A 20,204-nucleotide genomic window follows, 5' to 3' on the forward strand; every position below is an offset into this window, starting at 1 on the left:
CACTTTTTTCCAAACTTTTGTTTGATGGTCATCTTCCCTAAAAAATTCTCCATGACAATCTACACCTTGTGGTTAACATTCTGAGTACTGTGCCAGTGGTTTGTAAGAGTAAATCACTAATATTTTTGAACAGTTGTTGTGTGTCATGTACTATCTCACTATTTAATTTACATTTATTTCACTCACAGGGCATAAGTATTGTTATTATATTCACATTACAGTTAGGAGAATGAGTCATAGCTAAAGATAGGCAAGGCCACCAACAGAAAGAAGATAGCCATACTTGCTTTTGTTTTTGCCAATTTACATCTTGGCTACACTTTGTAGAGGAAATGAAAGAATTGAGACAGAACAGAAAGAATAAGGGAATACATACACACACACACACACACATACACAAAGCAACCCCTGGCTTGAGTCCTGAAGATCTCAGTCAATCATTTATTCTCTCTAGACTTAAATGTCCCTACTTATGAAATGAGCTAAAAATATCTACATTGTGATGATTCACTGAGATAATACACTAAGCATGTTATGTAAATTATTAAAAACCTGATAAAAATACAATAAAATAATTCTACTTTATAGATGTGTATATACTGCACACAAAATATCAAATGAGAGAATGCTTGTGAAAGCTATTTATACATTCTACGCAAATAACAGATGATAACTCATCATTACAGGAAATGTTAAATTAATGCTTTCATAAAACACAATTTATTTCACACACAAAAAGTTGTGCATAATTAATATACAACTTGATGAATTTGGAGATAAATATTCATCCATAAAACTATTATCACAATCTATGCCAACATTGAGATAGTATTTTTTAAATGTTTTGTTTCATTTAAGACCAATGAACTACAGTAGATACAAGATTAGTAGATTCAGTCACCAGTGAAAAAAATATGGTCTTGTACTTTCCTGTCTGAAGCAGAATGTGAAGCACTGACAGCTCCTTAATATCAGGGCATATTATTTTAATCTACTTCAACATAACTTAGGGAGGATAATTCCATTAACTTCAAGTATCAGAACTAAGAGAGGTAAGGGAAAAATCAACTGATTTAAATTACATGACAAGTCAATCAAAATATGCTCTTACCACTTCACAAGTTGGCACAACAAGGTTTTCACAGCTACATTCTAAAAGGCAAAAATCAACATTTATATTGATCAGAATACATTGATGTATTATAATACAACTTTAAAATATGGAAATTAATTACCACAGTGCCATACTGGACAGCATTGACCAGACACAGTTTCTTTCACAAGTGTCATGTCTTCTGCGCAGCTGAGTAGCGGTGCGGGACAAAGATTTGGTTCACAGACTAAATAGAAAAATCATGTGGGTAAACATTAACTTCACGCAGTCACTAGTTTCACTATCTACCCTTTGGCTCACGGTCATCGCCAATGTAGTGCATGAACCCTATCTCCCCAGCACTGCCTCTCCCACCACCCCATTGCCATGTGTTGCTGAGGACGAATAAGTGATTCATGGCACATGCCACAACAGTGTAGAACTAAGGCTGCTCATCACATAAATAGCCCTGAGAACTGGCAGGAGTGCAAGAAGGGAAAGGAAGTGAAGAGGGTATGGAGTCAGCTGGATTAGTCGAAATTCCAGAGGATGAGACAAATCATACTAATCTATGTTTCGTAAGTAGTGATATTATCAAAGGAGGTCTCTTAGATATATGAAAACATAGCATGTTCAGTGTATATTTATATATGCTAGAATTCAACTATGATCTGACATGATTGTATAACTAAGATGCTGTGAGCTTCTTAACTTTGGACACATGTAAATATTTTAAAGTGGTTAAAATATATTTACCACAGTAATACCGAGGACAACAGACATCTGTGGTATTAAGATCAACAGTGAGAAATTCCCCATCAGTACATATTGGAATAGGTTCAGTGCAAGATTCACAAACTAAAGGTAAAACAAAAGTCAGAAGTTACAGTTGAGATAAAAAAATGTAATTATTAGTTCAGATTATTATATGTATATAAAATATATTATGACTAATCAAACAGAAAACAAAAAATACAGCTTTAAGAGATCTTATTTGGTCCTAAACACACTAATACTTGAGTATTAGTATATTAGTATACTGCTTGAGTATATTGCTTTATGCTTTCCAAGCAGTGACATAGAATACCATCTTGGGCATTAAGAAATGGGCATTAAGATTTTTGAAATAACATGTTCTACTAGGATCAAAATATTATTGATTGATAGATTAAAGTTCTCTTAATTCACTGCTCTTGTAGTGAATGAATTCACTATTCATTACTCCAATTTATGGATAAACAATATAGTAGGTACCAACTAATAATTGTAATTAAAATGCTGGACCTTCTTTTTATTGTTCTTATTCATTTGAACTCCTACAACAACAGAATACTGGTTTCCATCAGTCCCATGTAATTTGTTTCAAATAAGAGATTTTTTCATACATCCTTCCTCTTCTTCCAAGAAATTATCTCACACAACACTTACCACAGATAGGACCAAAACAGCAAGGCTCATCCTGTTGAACTTGAATCATGAATTGGTCTTCTCTGCATTCTGGTATTGAAATACTGGGACATTTGAGTATGTCACATTCTGCAAAAACACAAAAATATTTGAAAAACTGTAATGTTTAAGATAAAAATCAATAAAATAGTATGGTTTAGTTACCTTTGAATCTACATACTTATATATAATATTCTATGTCCTATATTTCTACAAGCTTAAGATATTTAAAATGAGTTAATTACTATATACATGTATATAATGTATAAGTTTATATACATGTACATAATGTGTACATATATGTATATGTATTTGCAGGTGAAAAACTATTAGACACAAAGAATGAGAATCTAACCCACTATTCTGAATGAGCAATGACCTCACTCTTATTCTTCCTAATTAATTACTCACCACATTGGTACTGTGGACAGCAAGAAAGAGGGCTATGGCCAGCGGTCAATTTTTGACGGTCCGTACATGTTGGAATAGTAGTATCACACAAGGTCATGTCACATGCTACAAATAAGAAACAGGCATTAAAATATTAGTGAACATAACTAAAATCTTATGTTTCTAACTCCAAGAAGGTACATAATTCTCACTATGCATGATTTTACACTGCTGTTAAAACCCTTCTGTTGACAAAATGTGTCATATGTAAAAAGGCAGCAAATTTAAGGTTTATTTGTTATTACCAATTCACTCTCACTTGTCATAAGTCAATAGTTCCCAGATCCATTTTATGGTCATATATTGCTGAATATTATTAATTGCTAATAGCCAGAGTTTGCATGTGTATTTGTAAAATCAACAAAAATATAAAGAGGCAAAACTTGCTTTGGGAAAGTACAAATGAAATTTAGGGAAATACTTCCTGTTGTTACGTCAAACTTCCATTTTGTAACAGCAAGCAGCACGCACACCTGCTTTTACACAAAGATTACAAACATACCTATTATGTGGCGTTTACTGACTATAAAGCTTCAGCCAGAATACATACCACACACTTCCTTTGAACAGCAGGACTGCTTATCAATGAAGCCCAGGACGACTTCAGCCTCTCGCTCACAAATTGGTGAGGGCTCTTCCTCACACTCAGGCTCTATAGGAATGATGCTTCCATTCTCCAAACACTTGTAGAGGGCACACTCATCAATGCCCCCATTCCAAATCTCCCCAGCAGTGCGGGGCTGGTCTTCACTGTCCGTGCACGCTTAAAGAGATTAACAATGTCAGGTCACTCACAACCCAGACACTAAAAATCAATCAAACTGTTATACTTTTATTTCACACTGTGACTTGGCCCAGTGGCACAGATAACATGTCACATACCTATCTTTTGCCAAATTTGTCTTTTCATTCAGAAGATACTAGCTTATTTTTCTTTAATGAAATTTTTATATAGTCCACAGAAAATATATTTCCCTCTACAACTCTCTGTAAATGTGCATAGCATCTTTTATTAATAACATAATTGGTTAATTATTTTTTCATTTAAGTCTTGTTAACACAATTTACTTGAACAAACTCAATAACATGAATTTAATGTTTTAAAGTGTTAATTGTTAAATATGAGCAGTGTTAGAAAACAAGGTAATCCCTACCTCACATTAACATTTTTGTCTTACGAAAATTCAAAATATTTCAGCTTTAAAATGTAAATGTGGAAAGCAGGCAACTAAAGAAAATGTTATTTAGTGACTCTATTAGTTTTATTATTAAAGTTTTCTTAATGATAAATATTGTTCTCTAGTAGTTCTTTTAAGGAATGGTAAAGATAAAAGTAGTGACCAACCAGCCTCCAATGAACTTATTTATACCATCCCATTTACCAGCAAAACAACCTCATGAGCTCCTAAAAACAAACATAAGCATGCCTGTATATTCTCAAATTTTTTCAATGGCAAACACAAACTCATGTCTGAAACCACATGTGCATTTCACTTCTACTTGTTTTTTTCTTAATTATTAGCCAAATCTCTTTTCTTTTCTTTTTTTTTTGTTTTTTTAAAGTATTTTATTTATTTATCTTTAGAGGGGAAGGGAAAGAGAGAGGGAGAGAAATATCAATGTATGGTTGCTTCTGCCGTGGACACACAATGTATCTTGTATCCCCTGCTGGGAACTGGCCTGCAACCCAGGCATGTGCCCTGACTGGGAATTGAACCGCCATCCTCTGGTTTGCAGGCCCGTGCTCAGTCCACTGAGCTACACCAGCCAGGGCTAAATCTCTTTTCTTATTGATTTTAATGATGAGACTTGCAACTGATAAAGTATCATACTAAAATCTTCTCTATTTTGCAACCTTTTCATCTGAAATCACCATGGAAATAATGTGTCGGAATTAAATTATTTGAAAATAAAAGTAGAGATATTAATTTTTTTCTCTCAGATATTATCATCTGATACTTTTTGAGTGCTATTTTTCTCCAGACATTTTTGTGAAATGCTTTGTTCTTTGTGCATTCCCACACTAAGTTTATGGTTACCTTCCCCACTCCACAGATGCATAACTCAGGCTTCTAGAGGTGAAGTTGGATCATGAATACTTGAAATGATTGGAATCTGAATGTAGTTCACATACTACACTCCTCATTCTTGATTTGCTACACCCTTGCCCACTTATGAGAGGCATAGTTAGAGAGTAAAACACATCACTACCAAAGCTCCTATTTGGATGGCTCCAATTGAAATTCTATTAAAATCAAACTATATTCTTTAAATTATACTGTCGATGCTATTACAATCACCCCCACTCTCCCCGCCTTCACCCACCTCCAACCAGCTCTTTTCTCAGGTCATCTCCACGTCATTGTGTGCATCCATGGGTCGTGCATATATATTCTTTGGATAATCTCTCTACCTTATTTCATCTAGTCATCTCCCCTCCCCTCCAACAGCTGTAAATCTGTTCCATGTATTCATGCTTCTGTTTCTATTTCATTTATTACTTTATTTTGTTCATTAGATCCCATATATAAGTGAGATCACATGATCTTTGTCTTTCATTAACTGGTTTATTAAATAAACAAACTCATTTCCTTTCCAATACATAGGTTGTTTTTGATCAATCTTTCTCAACATATTTTTCCAAGTTCTAACAATGTTTTATTTGTTTTCTGCGTACCACATTCTTTCTCCGGAATGCACTGAGTTGAATGTGGCCTGTGAAGAATGGTCCCATTTTCGCATACACAGTCTTCTCTTAAATTCAAACATGAAGAGTGTCCATAGAACCATCTGTTCAGACATGTTCTTGCTTCACAGGGTCGCACACAGGGTTGGTATTCCTTACCCTCTGGGCAACTCAGCTCTATGAGTAATAGAGGACAGAATTTGTTAATGATGAAAGTGACTGATTGAAATTATAATAAGAGGAAGAAATGTCAGCTTTCTTTATGAAAATGATTCTTCATATTTCAGTCTCTTCAAAGTCTATTTTTTTCATTTATTATGTAATCAGAAATTTTTAAAAATTAGTGGATATTTTTTAGTATCTTCCAGTTGTCTAGGTAGTATTGTATTAGGATAAGAAAAGTTCATCTGATTTCTATCAAAATAATACTACCAACAGGCAGCCCAAATCTGGTTGGCAAAAGTATAGAGTCAACTATCAGGAAGTTTCTGCTTTGTGCAGCAAGAGGGTATACAATAGTGTACTCCAATAAGCAAAGAAATACACTTCAAATATGTAACTCAACCAAGTCATAAAAGCAGAAAATGCTGCATGTTTATTTAGTTTGAATCCTTCACTGTCAAAAGAAACTATTATCGTTGAGCAGTTTCTAAATGATGTTTTTGACAATTCTTTTTCATTTCCAGTGTTCTTAAAATATCATACTGTTAAAAAATGAACACGGAGTTGGTGGAGTTGCAAACTGGTAAAATCCCAGTGGAGAACAGTTTGACAGAATCACATAAAATTGGTGAGGTCGCACAATCCCTGTGAATCAAGCAGTCCCAGTCTTGAATAGCAATGACATCTGGGAGGGCGGGGAGACAAAGGGGACAGAAGGGCACACCTGGAGCTCCTTCATTTCTGAAGTAGAGTCATGGAACTGGCATTTGTGATTTATTAACCTTCCTCAGCATTTTAATCTTTTTTTTCTGGGAAAAATAATACTTTTATGTTGGAGCATTTGAGTAACATTCATTTTGAGTCTTTTACCATTTAACCCATTTAATTACTATTTCCTAAATTAAGTTAACAATATTTTCTGTGAAATGTGTGCAGGATTGGTGAAATGTTTAACAAAATTTTTTTATGAAAAGCATTAAAATTTGATGAGCAAGCATGAGCCCTACAGATAAAAATGAGCAAGAATGCATACAAAGGAAAAAGGAAATGCAAACATCTAACTGGGGAAATACTGAATCTAGATATCAAAGAAAGCCAGAAAGACTGATTTCTCAGAAATGGATATTATGTCAGGAAAGCAGAAAAGGGGGGCAAAAAAATCTCCACAGAAAGAACGAATAAGTACAAGCTGGGCAAGTGAGATGGGTTAAATGGGGGTCAACAAAATGTGCTGTAGGATGCTGAATCAAAATCCCTTCTCAGTCCTCTCTGATTTCTTTAACTTTTCAGTCTGCTTTTCTCACCAATATTATGTGAACTGGGTTTTCTTTTGCAAAAATGGAGGAGTACTTTAGATTTAGGTTAGGATAAAAATAGAAGCTGCCTCTGTGGGATAGCTTATCTCTAACTTCCAGGTTCTATCTATATGCATTTATTCCTACACAATTATTTTGTGATGAAAAATGAAAAGAAAAAGAAAGAAGTGAATGCAAACAGTGGAATGTTATTTGGCTGTTGGAAACTATTATTTGTGTCTACTACTCACGGCAGTAATCAGGCGTTCTCCACTGAATACAGATGTCAAAATTGTTGCACAGGGCCACGTATGCAGAAGGTGCATCACATTCATGGTTCCAAGAATTGGTATAATTGATCCACATCTTTTCACAAAAGCTTTGTGGTGAAACCTAGAAATATGTTGTACCTTGGGATAAACTGTGTTGTTTTATTTTTCTAAAGGCCCCAAGCCAACCTAAAACTCTTTGGAGAATCAAAGGGTAGCAAGTTTATATTCATTATTGTCCCTTTTGACCTTCAATTCTCAAAACTTCATAGTATTAGATGTCATCTCTGAATTTATGATATTTTTAAAACACATTTTACACAAAATAAATATTGTCTGCACTGATATAAATAAATTTATCTTATAAATATGAAAAAGAATCCCACTTTTGGATATTTATCCAAACAAATATAAAACGGTAATTTGAAAATGTACATGAACCCTGACGTTCAGTGCAGCATCGTTTACAATAGCCAGGATAGGGGAGCAGCCTAAGTGTCCATTGATAGACGAATAAATAGGAGTGGTACACACAGACAATGGAATATTACTCAAATGTGGAAAAGAATGAAATTTTACCATTTGCAAAGACATGGATGGACCTAGAGGTTATTATACTAAGTGAAGTAAGTCAGAAAAAGAAGTAGAAAAAGAAGTAGTATATGTTTTTGCTTTTGTGTGGTATCTAAAAAAACAAAGTAAACAAACAAACAAAACAGAAAAACCCCATATGTAAAAACAACAAATTGATGGTTGCCAGATGAGAGGGGTTCAGGGAGATGGATGAAAAAGGTACAAGGGATTAAGAAGTACAAATTGGCAGTTAGAAAATAGTTATGGGGACGTAAAGTACAATATAAGAAATACAGTCAACAATATTGCAATAACTACCTATGGTGTCAGATTTATTGGGGTGAACATTTTGTAAGGTATATAAATCCTTAGTCACTATGTCATACATCTGAGACTAGTATAATATTGCACATCAACCACAATTAAAAAGGACACATAGACATGGACAACAGTGTGGTGATTGATGGAGGAAGGGACATATAAGGGGACTAAATGGTAATAAAAAAAATACAATAAAGATTAAATCAAAAAAGATGGAAAAGAAACAGTATGTGTATCTAGCAAAGGTCCATTTCTGATATTACAGTTTGGGTTACCTTTGTTTTTTTCTATATAATGAATAAAACTTTGATCTATTATAGATGAAATTGGAAGCTCTTGAAGCTTTCTGTAATGATACATGTAATGATAATATAAGGGCATTACTTATTAAATTAGTTTATAAATACATCTCAAAAATATATATGAATATTATACATTGTTCAAATACCTTATTTTATTTGACATACCTCAACTTAATTAAGGACCTATTTTTTTCCTATGGATTACTTAATTTTGATTTACAGATGCCTGAAATCTAAATAATTTAACTTACAGCAACATTTATCCCAATTTTTCTCTATACTCATTCATTCAGCAAACACACTAAACATCTACATTCAGGCTGATTGTTCTATAATGTATCTGTAATTTTAGTTTGGACCTGGGAGGAGGTGAGTGTACCTTTTACCTGCTCTGTTGCCATCTTCTCCCCACCCCACCCCCAGGCATATACATTCAGATGTTAAGTTCTGACATAGGTCAAAATACAAGATAAAATGCTTTAAATTTTTCACACTCCATCATTTCCTCTTCAAGGCCCATATCTGTAAAACTCAAGATTCAACTTCCTTTTTAATTTCCTCTGTTGACACTCCTCCGTTTCCAACCCCTTTGCACAGAATACATGCCTTGGACACTGAGGTCCTCCTAGCCGTCAACCCCCAGGAGCACTGGTATTTTAAACCCTCCCCAAGCTCTCAGAGGCTCAGGAGGCGATGAACACTTCCCGCTCCTTAGACCCTCTGTTTCACCTTTGAGGGCACGATGCTCTATTGCCTGTGCATCTGGTCATTGTTTTCTCTTCTGCCTCCCCTTCTGAGTGTTTCTCTGGACCCCATCATCACTACAAATGCTCTACCTGGTCTCACCCATTTTCAGTTTCCAACACCATTTTGGGCATTTAAATCTTTACATTGGTTTCTTCATACATTATATCTAGTTAATAATAAGCCTACTACTGCTTGAGATGGCTGTGAGTTAATATGTGGAAAGTGCATAGAACAGACTCTGGCACATCCTACACTAATTATTATTTTTAAAAACTTATATACTGATAACTCCACCAAACCTGATCTCTGGCCTCAACTTACCTCCTCTGAGCTCTGGAATTATGTTTCTAAGTTTTTTCTGGACTTAACTTACTCAAAATAAAAATTTATATCCTTTCTCCATTTAACACACAGAAAAAGCTAGAAGGGGGATTCGCCTGTATCCTCCCTTCCTCCATTCATTTGTGCATATTTCCATAATTTACTGAGCACCTAATCAGTAAATTTTACATATCAGGCACTATGCTATGCATGAGGAATACAAGATGAATAAATCAGATTTCTTCTCTGCCTTGTGGATCTCAATTTAAGAAATTTTTTTACGAGTAAAGAGGAGTCACACTGCTAACATAGATTGAAGAAGGGAATTATTCCAGCTGGGGACATGGTAAGCATAAAAGCCTATTAGCAGGGAAAAACCTTGGAATATTCCAAGAGGTGAAAGGAGAAAGCCTGATGTTTGATAGGCAAGAACAAGTGTAGCAATGAAGAAGCTGGAGGAGGACAGCCCAGAGCACAGAGGACCTGGTAAGCATTGACAAATGTTTGGAATGTACTCTCAGTGCTACTAAAAGACATTGATGGGATTTAGGTAGAAAAATGATACAATCCTGTTTCCAGCTTTCAAAGACCAGCTGCCTGCCATGTGGTGATTTGTGAAAAAGGATGGTTAGAAGTAGGGAAATCAAATTATGACCATTCCTTTCTTCTGACATCAAATTCCCTGGGATGACCCTAAGGAAAAAGCCGAGGTTATCACACACTGAATGGTTTTCTGTGTTGCCTCACTATGGTCTGAACTGTGAGCAGAAGTTGCTGGATTTAACCAACACTCCATGTTCCCAGTTAAAATGCAATTCTCAAAAATCATTCTGCTTTTAAAAGACATTAAAATGACACTGAGATGAGTTTTAAAGTATTTGTTATTTTTTCGAGTGCATGCATTGATAAATGCAAAGATTTAAAACTTATTTGCAACTAAATCTCTAAGCAAAGCTGAAGCTCCAGAAATAGGTGCCATTTTTGTCCCTCTGCCTTTGTCTTCAGGGACCAGCAGCAGGCAGGCTGAGAACTGTGACGTCTGCACTTCTCCGTCTAGCAGGGCTGCACAGTGACCTCCTTCCTGCTTTCACGATCCCCTCACTCTTCTTCCCAGGCACTTCCCACCCACAGGCTTTGCACTAAACTTCCAATGTTTCCTAACCTGGGCTTTTACACCAAACTTGCCCTTCCATAAATTATTTTTTCCTACTTAGGTTTCCCTTCCTCTCTTCTCTCTCCTGAAAAATGCATTCTTCTAAGTAATTCAAATGTTTTAAACTCTGGGAAGTTTTCTTCAAACCTGAGCTTCTATGTGTCTCTTTCAATATATCTCCTCCCAGGCTTTCCTTCCCACTAGACTCCTCATGGGTAGGTGGAAGGTCTTAGTCATCTTTGGATCGCAGGAGTTTAACACAACGCCTAATTGGAGCTCAGATACTAACTTTTCATCGAATGATTCATTAAATGCTGTATTTGTCTATCTTTTGTTTCTAATAACGGGTTTTTTAATATGCAGATTATTTAAAATATCTACTAGTCACCTAAAGTCAGAAAGTTAGAGTCGAATAAAGTACAATTAAATTGAATATGTGACAGGTTCTATTGTAAACAGGTTCTAGTATACTTCTAAGAGGCCATGATCATAGGGAATGGATTAACCTATCATTGTCTTGGTTTCTACACTGGGTTAAGAAGTGACATTGAACTCTTTCTTCTAGAGGCATTTATTTCGTAGGATGGACTTTCATTTTTCTGGAAAGCTGTAGATATAGTTTTGAAAAAAACATAGGGAGAAAAAAGATAATAATGCTTCCTCTTTCTATAAATCTATAAACAGCAAATGATTCTGAATTCCAAAGCATACTGACAGGAGGTTTGGGGATAAACTAGTCTGGTAGAAAAACATCATGGGGAGAACAGGAAATCATTGGCTTTATGCTCAAAATGTCTAACATGACAGTTCTTAAGTATAGCCATTTTCAACTTACTTTATTATGGCACGGAGTGAAAGCTTTTCTGTTTAATAACTCAATGCATTGACTGCAGTCATACTCAGTACAATTTCTAACAGGTCTTCTCGTTGTGACTTTAAATAATTTCTCAATTTCCCAGCTCTCAATAAATAATTCTATGTCTTCCATATTTGTAATAATGGTGCCATTTTGCATCTTTAGATCATCATCTGGATCATCGTTGCAAATTCCTAGAAAAATATTTGACATTTAGAGGGAATTTTTTGTTTGCTTAAACCAAATGTAGGCAGGAGAATTAAATGATCTTAATAATAACTGATTAAGGTTAATAATCCTAGAAGTCAAGATATATGAAATAATCATAGGAAGTAAAGAAAGAGGAAGGTGATTTTATCCTTATACTTTTCCACTAGCAGCACTATGTCCTAATCTAAGAACGAGGTCTTTAAATCTGTCAAATATTCGCCAAAATCATGGGCATTTGGTGATCATACCCTAGCCATCCACTCCCCCGAGGAAATGCTGCCTGAAAACATTAGACATCATCCCTACCCCATCACCTAGTACATGACACCACTTCGGGGAAGGGGTCTGATAGGCATGAAGGTAATCCTCACACCTTTTATTAAAAACTGTTACAAGTATTCCAGGCATAAACCAGTCAGCCTGTGGCAGTCACCAGACACATGCAGTTGTTCAACATTCATTGCCAAGCTCAGAATTTGACCTAGGAATCTAGGACACAGACAATCTCCCTTCCTGGGGTTGACAGGGATTGTTGATGGCCATCATGCTTTGGCCTAGCTGCCCTGAGTAAGGCCAGACTGAGGAGAGAGCTTCCTCTTCACCCAGCAGAGTGCAAAGCCGAGGAGAGTACAGAGAAATGGATCTGGAACCCTGATCATAACTTACATGAATCTCATCCTACCTTAAGACATAATGTTTCTTTACTCCCAAGCCTCCTAGCTATAAAAGAAATGAATTAAACATTTTTTCAGAATCAATTCTTATATTGTTATCAATAAAAGTTGCTGCTGCAACTTTTATTGATAACAATATGTCCCAGCACCTGTCCCAGCACCTGTGATATACAGAGGACTGAGTGCAGTGCACAAACAAACACGCCAACCAAGACAAAACTGAAGTGAACTATGCTCTAAAGCAGTTACTATTTTTATCATTTTCAAAGTCTCTGAGTTATTATTCAATAACTATTGAGTTGTTTATAATCAATACTATATACTCAATATTAACTAATTTATTTCCACAATAAAATTTTTAGTCATCATAAAAGCTTGTGCTACATGTAACACACTCCAATTGGGCAAGGAAATCTGTGAACCACTTTGGCCAATCTTTCCACTAAATGCTTTACATTTTTATAAAGAAATACATGAGTTTTGTGTGATTTGTGAGGTCAAGGACTTAGTCTACTTATTTCAAGTTTTAAACACCAAGCAAGAATAGTGTAGGACACTCAGAAGGCAACCCATTAACTTTTATTCAATTACTATTTAGTGATGTTAAAATAGATGTATTTGTACTAACATTTGTTCACTGTGTGCACTGAGCAATGTGTTAAGTGCTTTTACAATCACTTTCACATACAATTCTAGCAATAATCTTGGAGATATATATTATTATTCTCATTTTATTTTATTTTTATCCTCTTCCTAGGACATTTTTTTCATTGCTTTTAGAGAGAGAGATAGGAAGAGAGAGAAACATTGATGTGAGAGAAAAACATCAGTTGGTTGTCTTCCATATGTGCCCCAACCGAGGAGAGAACCCACAACCTAGAATTGTGTCCTGACTAGGAATCGAACCAGCAACCTTTCAGTTATAGGACAATGCTCCAACCAATTGAGCCATACCAGCCAAGTCACCATTCCCATTCTAAAGATGAGGAAGCTGATGTTGAGCACAGAGCCAGAAATGGATACCACTTCTTAACTTTCCAGGAGATGCCACAGCCAGTATAATTCTTTTTATTTTGTTATGTGCAAAGATATGTTTCTATTTTGTTTTCTTTGGCTTGAAACTCTTTGTATTTATGTAACATATAGGATGGATCAAAATTAGGTTTATAATTTTGAGTACACAAAACAGTTTATTCTTTAATTTTTATATTACTTTCCATATGAACATCTGTGAACTTACTTTCCCCCACCCTGCCTTGTGATAGAAATTTAGGTGGAAGAGTACACCTAAAGAGTACACTCTAGGCTTTACACTTTAAAATTAAACTTGAATTAAGCTCAGAACATTGTATTTCTTGTATTTATAACTTTCAAATGGCTTTAAAAACTGTTTTTCCTGATTTCAAACTAAAAAACTAAAATAAGGGAGAAACAAAATTATTTAAGCCTTTAACCTCATTTTCTACACCTCATTTTCATCACAAATTAATCTAATGCCTCTTCATAGGGCTATAGTTAGAATTAAATGAGTTAAAGTATGTAAAATAATGCCTGACACTTCATTAGTTCTTAATAAAGATGAGTAGGAATATAAACAGTATTGTAATAACAGTGCTAGGCACAGAGCTCCATAAAATGCCCACACTGAACAGTTATTTCTTGCTCCTTAGCCCATTCTTCAAAATCATTACTTCCCTCAACACTCACATGAAGCTCTAAAAGTTAATATCACCTCTCAAATCAAAAAAGTGTGGCAATAGGGGTCACAACCGTAATGTGAACAGAAAAGTTAGAAGAAATCGAGATTTGAAGAGCAATGCTCACCGCAAAGTCCTTCTGTGTAAGATGACAGGTTAAACTGAGAGCCAAAATGAATGTCTAAGATTCCTGTAAGATGAGCCCACTTTATGATTAATCCAGAAGGAGTAGTGATCACGTACATAGTACCAGAGTCCTCTATCAGCAGGTCTCCATTTGAAAAGGGCAAAGGCACAACAATAGAATCCACTTCTACCTGAAATTACATAATGCACTCACATCTGTTAGAAAAAGGTGTTGTATGTACACTTATTAAAACTAGGAGAATTCAGATTATCTCATTTCTTCCGATTTAACATAAACTATATTTTAGGTTTTTAAAAATTTATTTCTCTGGTGCTGCCACAGCTTCTCGTGACTCCTAAGCCCTTTTATTGTGCTTTTGCTGCATCTTGCTATGTATTCAGGATTTTTAAACCCTATTGCCCTTTATTTTCTTCAAAACTTAATTTTTTTCCTCTTATGTAAGATTTTCTGTTTCCCTTGAGATATGTTGATTACACCACTGTGTACTAACATAAATTTAAGGCATGTAATACGTTACTTTCAGGATGTTTAATCTGGTTCTTAATCTGATTCTTTCTTTGGCCTTCTAACTTAGTATTTAACTATAATGTTTATAACAATCATCTGTCAGGGTTAGTAAAAATTACAATTCCCACCAATTCTACTTCCTAGGTTTGGATAGGATTGCAGAGTCTGTATTTTCAGCACATACTCTTGGAAATACAAATGTAAGCAGTTCAAGGATTACACTCTGAAAAACAGTGCTCCAGAAAAAGATTTCATTTACTTATTTTGAAAAAGGGGGAGGGAGGGAGAAAGAAGGAGAGAATCATCAATGTGTGGTTGCTTCTCATGCACCCTCAACTGGGGACTGGGCCCACAATCCAGGCACGTCCCTGACCAGGAATCGAGCTAGCAACCCCTGGGTTCACAGGTCAGTACTCAATCCACTGAGCCACACCAGCCAGGGCCTGAAAAATAGCACTTGAAATAATGGCAATAACGTGGAACCATAAGCAGTAACCGGCAGTAAATTTGTAGAAGTTATACCTGACCAACCATTCAATTTCTCATCTTTATATCTTTTTCATATGCTACTCTTGATCTAAAACATCTCTCCATTTGCCCATTAATTCCTACTCATTCTTTAACATTTATCTGAGATATCACCTCTTCCAAAAATATTTATTTGACCCTCCCATAAACTGCACTAAATGACCTTTCTTTTGGTTTCCATGTCTTGATCATAATTCTGTCACTATACCTCCTACTGCTTTCTAATTGGCAGATAATTAGATTCATGCTTAACTACAAGTAACTTCAGATCAAGACCTGTGTTGTTTTTATCATGAAAACTCTCACTAGATGATGTTTGAAATTAATTCATTTTTCACTGAATACATAATCAGTGATGAGTTCTGTTGGGGCCAAAAACACACCCGACTACCCGAATGCTTACAGCACTGACCCAGTTTGAGTTTACTTCCCATGCACTTCCTGTTAACCTAATGACCTCATCAAAACCAAAGTTATAGTCAAATGCTATTATTTAAAAAGCACCTCTTTCATATCTTTTCAGTTTTACTTAAAATTAAACTTTCTAACACAACATATTTCAGGATTATTTTAATATTGTTTCTATCTAGAATCTATGGTCCTGTGCTAACAGAATTATTTCCAGAAAGCCTATAACAACCCAGCCATTTTGAACAAAATCATTACACATTATTTTGTTTTTGAGAGAAACTTTTAGATCTGAGTAAGACATCCAGCTTATAACTGACTTTTAGCTGGTAAATATATATAATTCCTTGTTCTTCCTTAGTATATATCAATAAAGTTAACTATTCCTCTATTTTGTTTCTTATTTTAGCTATCACTTTTTGCCAAAAAAAATAAATGACATCAACATTTCAAAACTACTTCCATCTATTCTCTCGGTGGTCTTCGCTCTGGTATTCGTGACTACTACTCTTTCCCACCGCATGGTCCCTTTTCCTCGCATCATTGCCATTTTGCTTGATTTGAAACACTAACGTTCATTCCAACACAGAGAAGATTGGCCGCTCACCGTATCCAAGAAAGCTTTGGCATATTTAACGTGGCTGTAACGGTTAACCTCATCAGGGGAGAAATGTGTGCAAGAGTTGGCACATTATAGAAGGAGAAATATAATACTTAGAAACACTTTTAGCCCTGGCTGGCATAGCTCAGTGGATTGAGTGCGGGCCTGGGAACCACACCATCGCGGTTCAATTCCCAGTCAGGGCACATGCCTGGGTTGCAGGCCAGTTCCCAGCAGGGGACTCAGGAGAGGCAACCACACATTGATACTTCTCTCCTTCTCTCTTTCCTTTCCCCTCTAAAGATAAATAAATAAAATCTTTTAAAAAAAGAAACGCTATTAGACTTCCCATGAAAATAATGATTACACATAATAGCAATAAAACTCCACTGATATGATTTTCTCTTTTTTCTTAATTTCATCTAATGAAATGTTATTTTTAATCTTTGTATTCTTACCTTTCTTGCTGCCCGATGGACAAGTATCTCATGTATAGATGTTGTCAAATTTAACTTGTTAAAACAAAGCCCAGAGATTCTTTCAGAGGAAGCCTTTATTTGAAAAAAAATCAAAACTTTATAGAGTTAAACATAATTTTAGCAATAAACAGAAGGAGTGTACTAAACATTTTGCAAATACTCACTGGCTTTTTTAATGAGTTTTCATTCTGAAAAAAGAAAAAAGAAAAACCACTTTTGAAAGAAAAGTACTAGTTGACTTTTAAAAACAGTATTTGGATGACTATCATATGCCTCAAAATACATTCACATGCAACAGTTTTTGTTTTAAGTACCAGAAGATAAATCTCGGTGAGTTCTTGAGCACCTTCTTACTCTGAGAATACCTAATGTAGTATTGTTCTACAGCTATAGATTTATGAAGAAAAGACAAAAGAATGGACTATGACATACCCGATTCATGGAACATTTTTCGATATGAGCAACTATAATTTCCTCAGGAATCCTTACTAAGATATAAGAAGCCATACTGTATAATGCGGCGTTGTTTCCATCAAACGTGATGATGCTCAGTTCTGACAACATGGAACACCGACCTGAAAAAGTGTTGGAGTGTGGATTGAGTTTCTGAAATAATTACATGCATTTGTAGTAATAATTACTCAATTAGAAAATCTTTTAAATTTGTCTAATTATGTTTGACTAAAGCAAATCTGAAAGTTCCATACTGGGAACCGAGATCATAAATCAAATGGAGAATGCCGAACAACAACTTTGGCTTGAGGAGGTGATCAGTTCAAAAAACTAACCGTCTGCCCCTGACTAAAAACTGACCGCATTTTAGAAACGCAAACCTACAGGGACATTCCCACTCAGGGCAGCAGATATCCGTGTTCACTTGCACAGGCCTTCCCCGGAAACCGCAGTCAGGCATTTCCAAGTCCTTCGGGCAACTAAGGGACCAGTTATACAACGTCCACTCCATATTGATGCATATATATTGGCTACAATTATAAACAGGATCAAATTGTTGAGGCTGGCAATACAAAAAGAAAAAGAAAACTGGTGAGTTTTTCCCATTTTCAATTAATGTTTTCAATAAATTTAAAAAATGTTTTATTCATCTCCCTTAGACAACCCTCAGCTTACTTTCTGTGTCTGTGGGTCTGCTTCTGTTTTGCCTTGTTTCAGTTATACACTCGCTTCGTTTTAGATTCTACACATAAGTAAAGTCATATGACATTTGTCTCTCTCTGACTTACGTCACCGAGCATAATACCCTCCAGGTTCATCCATGTTATCACACATGGCAAGATTTCATTCTTTTTCATTGCTGAGTGGTATTCCATTGCATATTTTTTTTAATTTGCCATTCACACTGCATAAAGGGTATATTTTCTAAATATAATGCCCATTGAAAGATAAACAATTACAATTTTACTACAACTTTTTGTTGATGTAACCTTTCTAAACTACTCAGTATGTGCTTATTGCAAACTGATATCAATATCAGTTTGATATCAGAATGGCCCATGTACTCACACATCTAAGCAAATTGAAGTCTGGTCCTAAATTGTCTAAATTAGTGTTTTACAAGCAGACTTCTACAGAGGCAGTCAACCTGTTACACTATATTGTGTAAAGGTAGTATTGCTTATAATTTCTGTTAATGTCAATTTAAAACAATGATAACATACTATCCCAATATTTCATTAAAAATTCATCAGTGAGATTGGTTTAGCCTCTGGATAGAATTATTATAAATTAATTTTTATACACAGATCTCAGACTTCTTGATAAACAAATAAAAATTAAATAAGTGGATTTTTAAAGTTCATAAATTACATTCTATTTAAATTATGGTAATAATTATAGTAATGATAAAAATTTGTACCACTTATTACATTCTCCATTGTTCAAATTAACCCATTTCATTGGTCCAACAACCCTCTGCCGTAGACTCTGTTTACCAGTCCGTATATCCACAGATCTTTGGTATCTAGAAGGAATTTCCATCTCTCCATGGCAAAGCTGAACTCTTGGTTATACACACCCAGCCCTTTATTCCCCACAGTTTTGCCATCATGATTAATGTCAACTTTATCCTTCAGGTACTAAAGGGAAAAAAAACTTAGAATCCTTGATGAATCTTTCCCACTCACACCCCACATCTAATCCTTCAGCAAATTCTGTGGCCTTTTAAAAAAAATAGACCCAGAATCCAGGCATTTCTCACCCTCTCCACTGCTATCACCTGGTCCAGACCACCATGATCTTTTGCCTAAATTCCTGCCATAGCCTTCTAACTTGTCCTATTTTCTACTTGTATCCTGCTCTGAACACAGCAGCTAAAATAATCCTGAAACACGTTATCTCACATAATTCCTCTGCTCAAAAATATCCCATCATTTAGGGGAAAAGCCACAGTCTTTATAATCATCTACGAGGCCTCACATAGTCTAATTTACTTGCTATTTCATACCTTCCTTACTTAACGGCCTTCTTGTTGTTCTTGTAATATTTCAGGTACATTCTCACCTCAAGGCCTTTGCACTCGCCAGCCCCTCTCCCTGGAACACTGTAGTTCAGGTGTCATGGCTCACTCTACCAACTTCTTCACATCTTTTATTCCAAACTCATCTTGTCAGCGAGGATTTTTTACCATCTCACCGAAAATAGTTTTATTTTCCTCCTGAGCAGCACCCGGCAACATTTTATATGATCAGTAACTTAGTTTTCTTATTGGTTGTCTCAGAACCTCCAACAGGATATAAACTCCATAAACACAGGAATTTTTGCCTGCTTTTATATTGCTTTATTCATGTTACCTTAATAGTGCCTGGCCAGAAATAATGCTAACAAAAATTGGTTGAATAAATATTTAGTTTACCAGGACAAGTAATATTCTTGAAATAAGGATGTAAGTACTCAATTCTCAGCCCAGGCAGTTACACCCTCTGGAGTCCAATGACCTCACCTTTCTTTGCTTATTACCATTGGGTCTTTTTCATCTTGCACAGTGCCTGGCACATAGTAGCTATGTAATAAACATTTTTGAATGCCTAATTTATGGAGAAGCCCAAACTAGATGACTCTTTAATAAAGAATCACACTTAAGGCCTTATTTGAATTTTATTTTTTGTGGTGTGACCAGAACCTAATTAAGAAAATCTGAATCAGTTTAAAATTACAATTGAAGTGTAAATCACATTTCTTATTATGTTTTAGCAAAGAAAGATTAGTGATCATACTGAAAAGTTTAATAGTGTTTGGAGAGTGATATAGACACTTGAACGGAT

At 35.3% G+C, this 20,204-nt stretch overlaps 1 protein-coding gene across 1 annotated transcript in view; it reads right to left on the minus strand.

The window, feature by feature from the left end:
- Positions 1-20,204, minus strand: part of OTOGL (otogelin like) — a gene marked incomplete at its 5' end in the record, with an annotated part of 117,201 nt that overhangs the window by 17,110 nt on the left and 79,887 nt on the right. Inside the window, 14 exons of the mRNA XM_037042811.1 lie at positions 1,112-1,152; positions 1,236-1,340; positions 1,850-1,951; positions 2,522-2,629; positions 2,951-3,055; positions 3,540-3,752; positions 5,667-5,852; positions 7,384-7,525; positions 11,654-11,868; positions 14,383-14,572; positions 16,906-16,998; positions 17,091-17,114; positions 17,359-17,501; positions 17,764-17,941. Coding sequence (XP_036898706.1) covers positions 1,112-1,152; positions 1,236-1,340; positions 1,850-1,951; positions 2,522-2,629; positions 2,951-3,055; positions 3,540-3,752; positions 5,667-5,852; positions 7,384-7,525; positions 11,654-11,868; positions 14,383-14,572; positions 16,906-16,998; positions 17,091-17,114; positions 17,359-17,501; positions 17,764-17,941 — 1,845 coding nt within the window. The remainder of the gene's footprint in view (positions 1-1,111; positions 1,153-1,235; positions 1,341-1,849; positions 1,952-2,521; positions 2,630-2,950; positions 3,056-3,539; positions 3,753-5,666; positions 5,853-7,383; positions 7,526-11,653; positions 11,869-14,382; positions 14,573-16,905; positions 16,999-17,090; positions 17,115-17,358; positions 17,502-17,763; positions 17,942-20,204) is intronic.

This window comes from Sturnira hondurensis, unplaced genomic scaffold, assembly GCF_014824575.4.
Source record: "Sturnira hondurensis isolate 20B ecotype Veracruz unplaced genomic scaffold, ASM1482457v3 Scaffold0003801, whole genome shotgun sequence".
Classification (NCBI taxonomy): Eukaryota; Metazoa; Chordata; class Mammalia; order Chiroptera; family Phyllostomidae; genus Sturnira; species Sturnira hondurensis.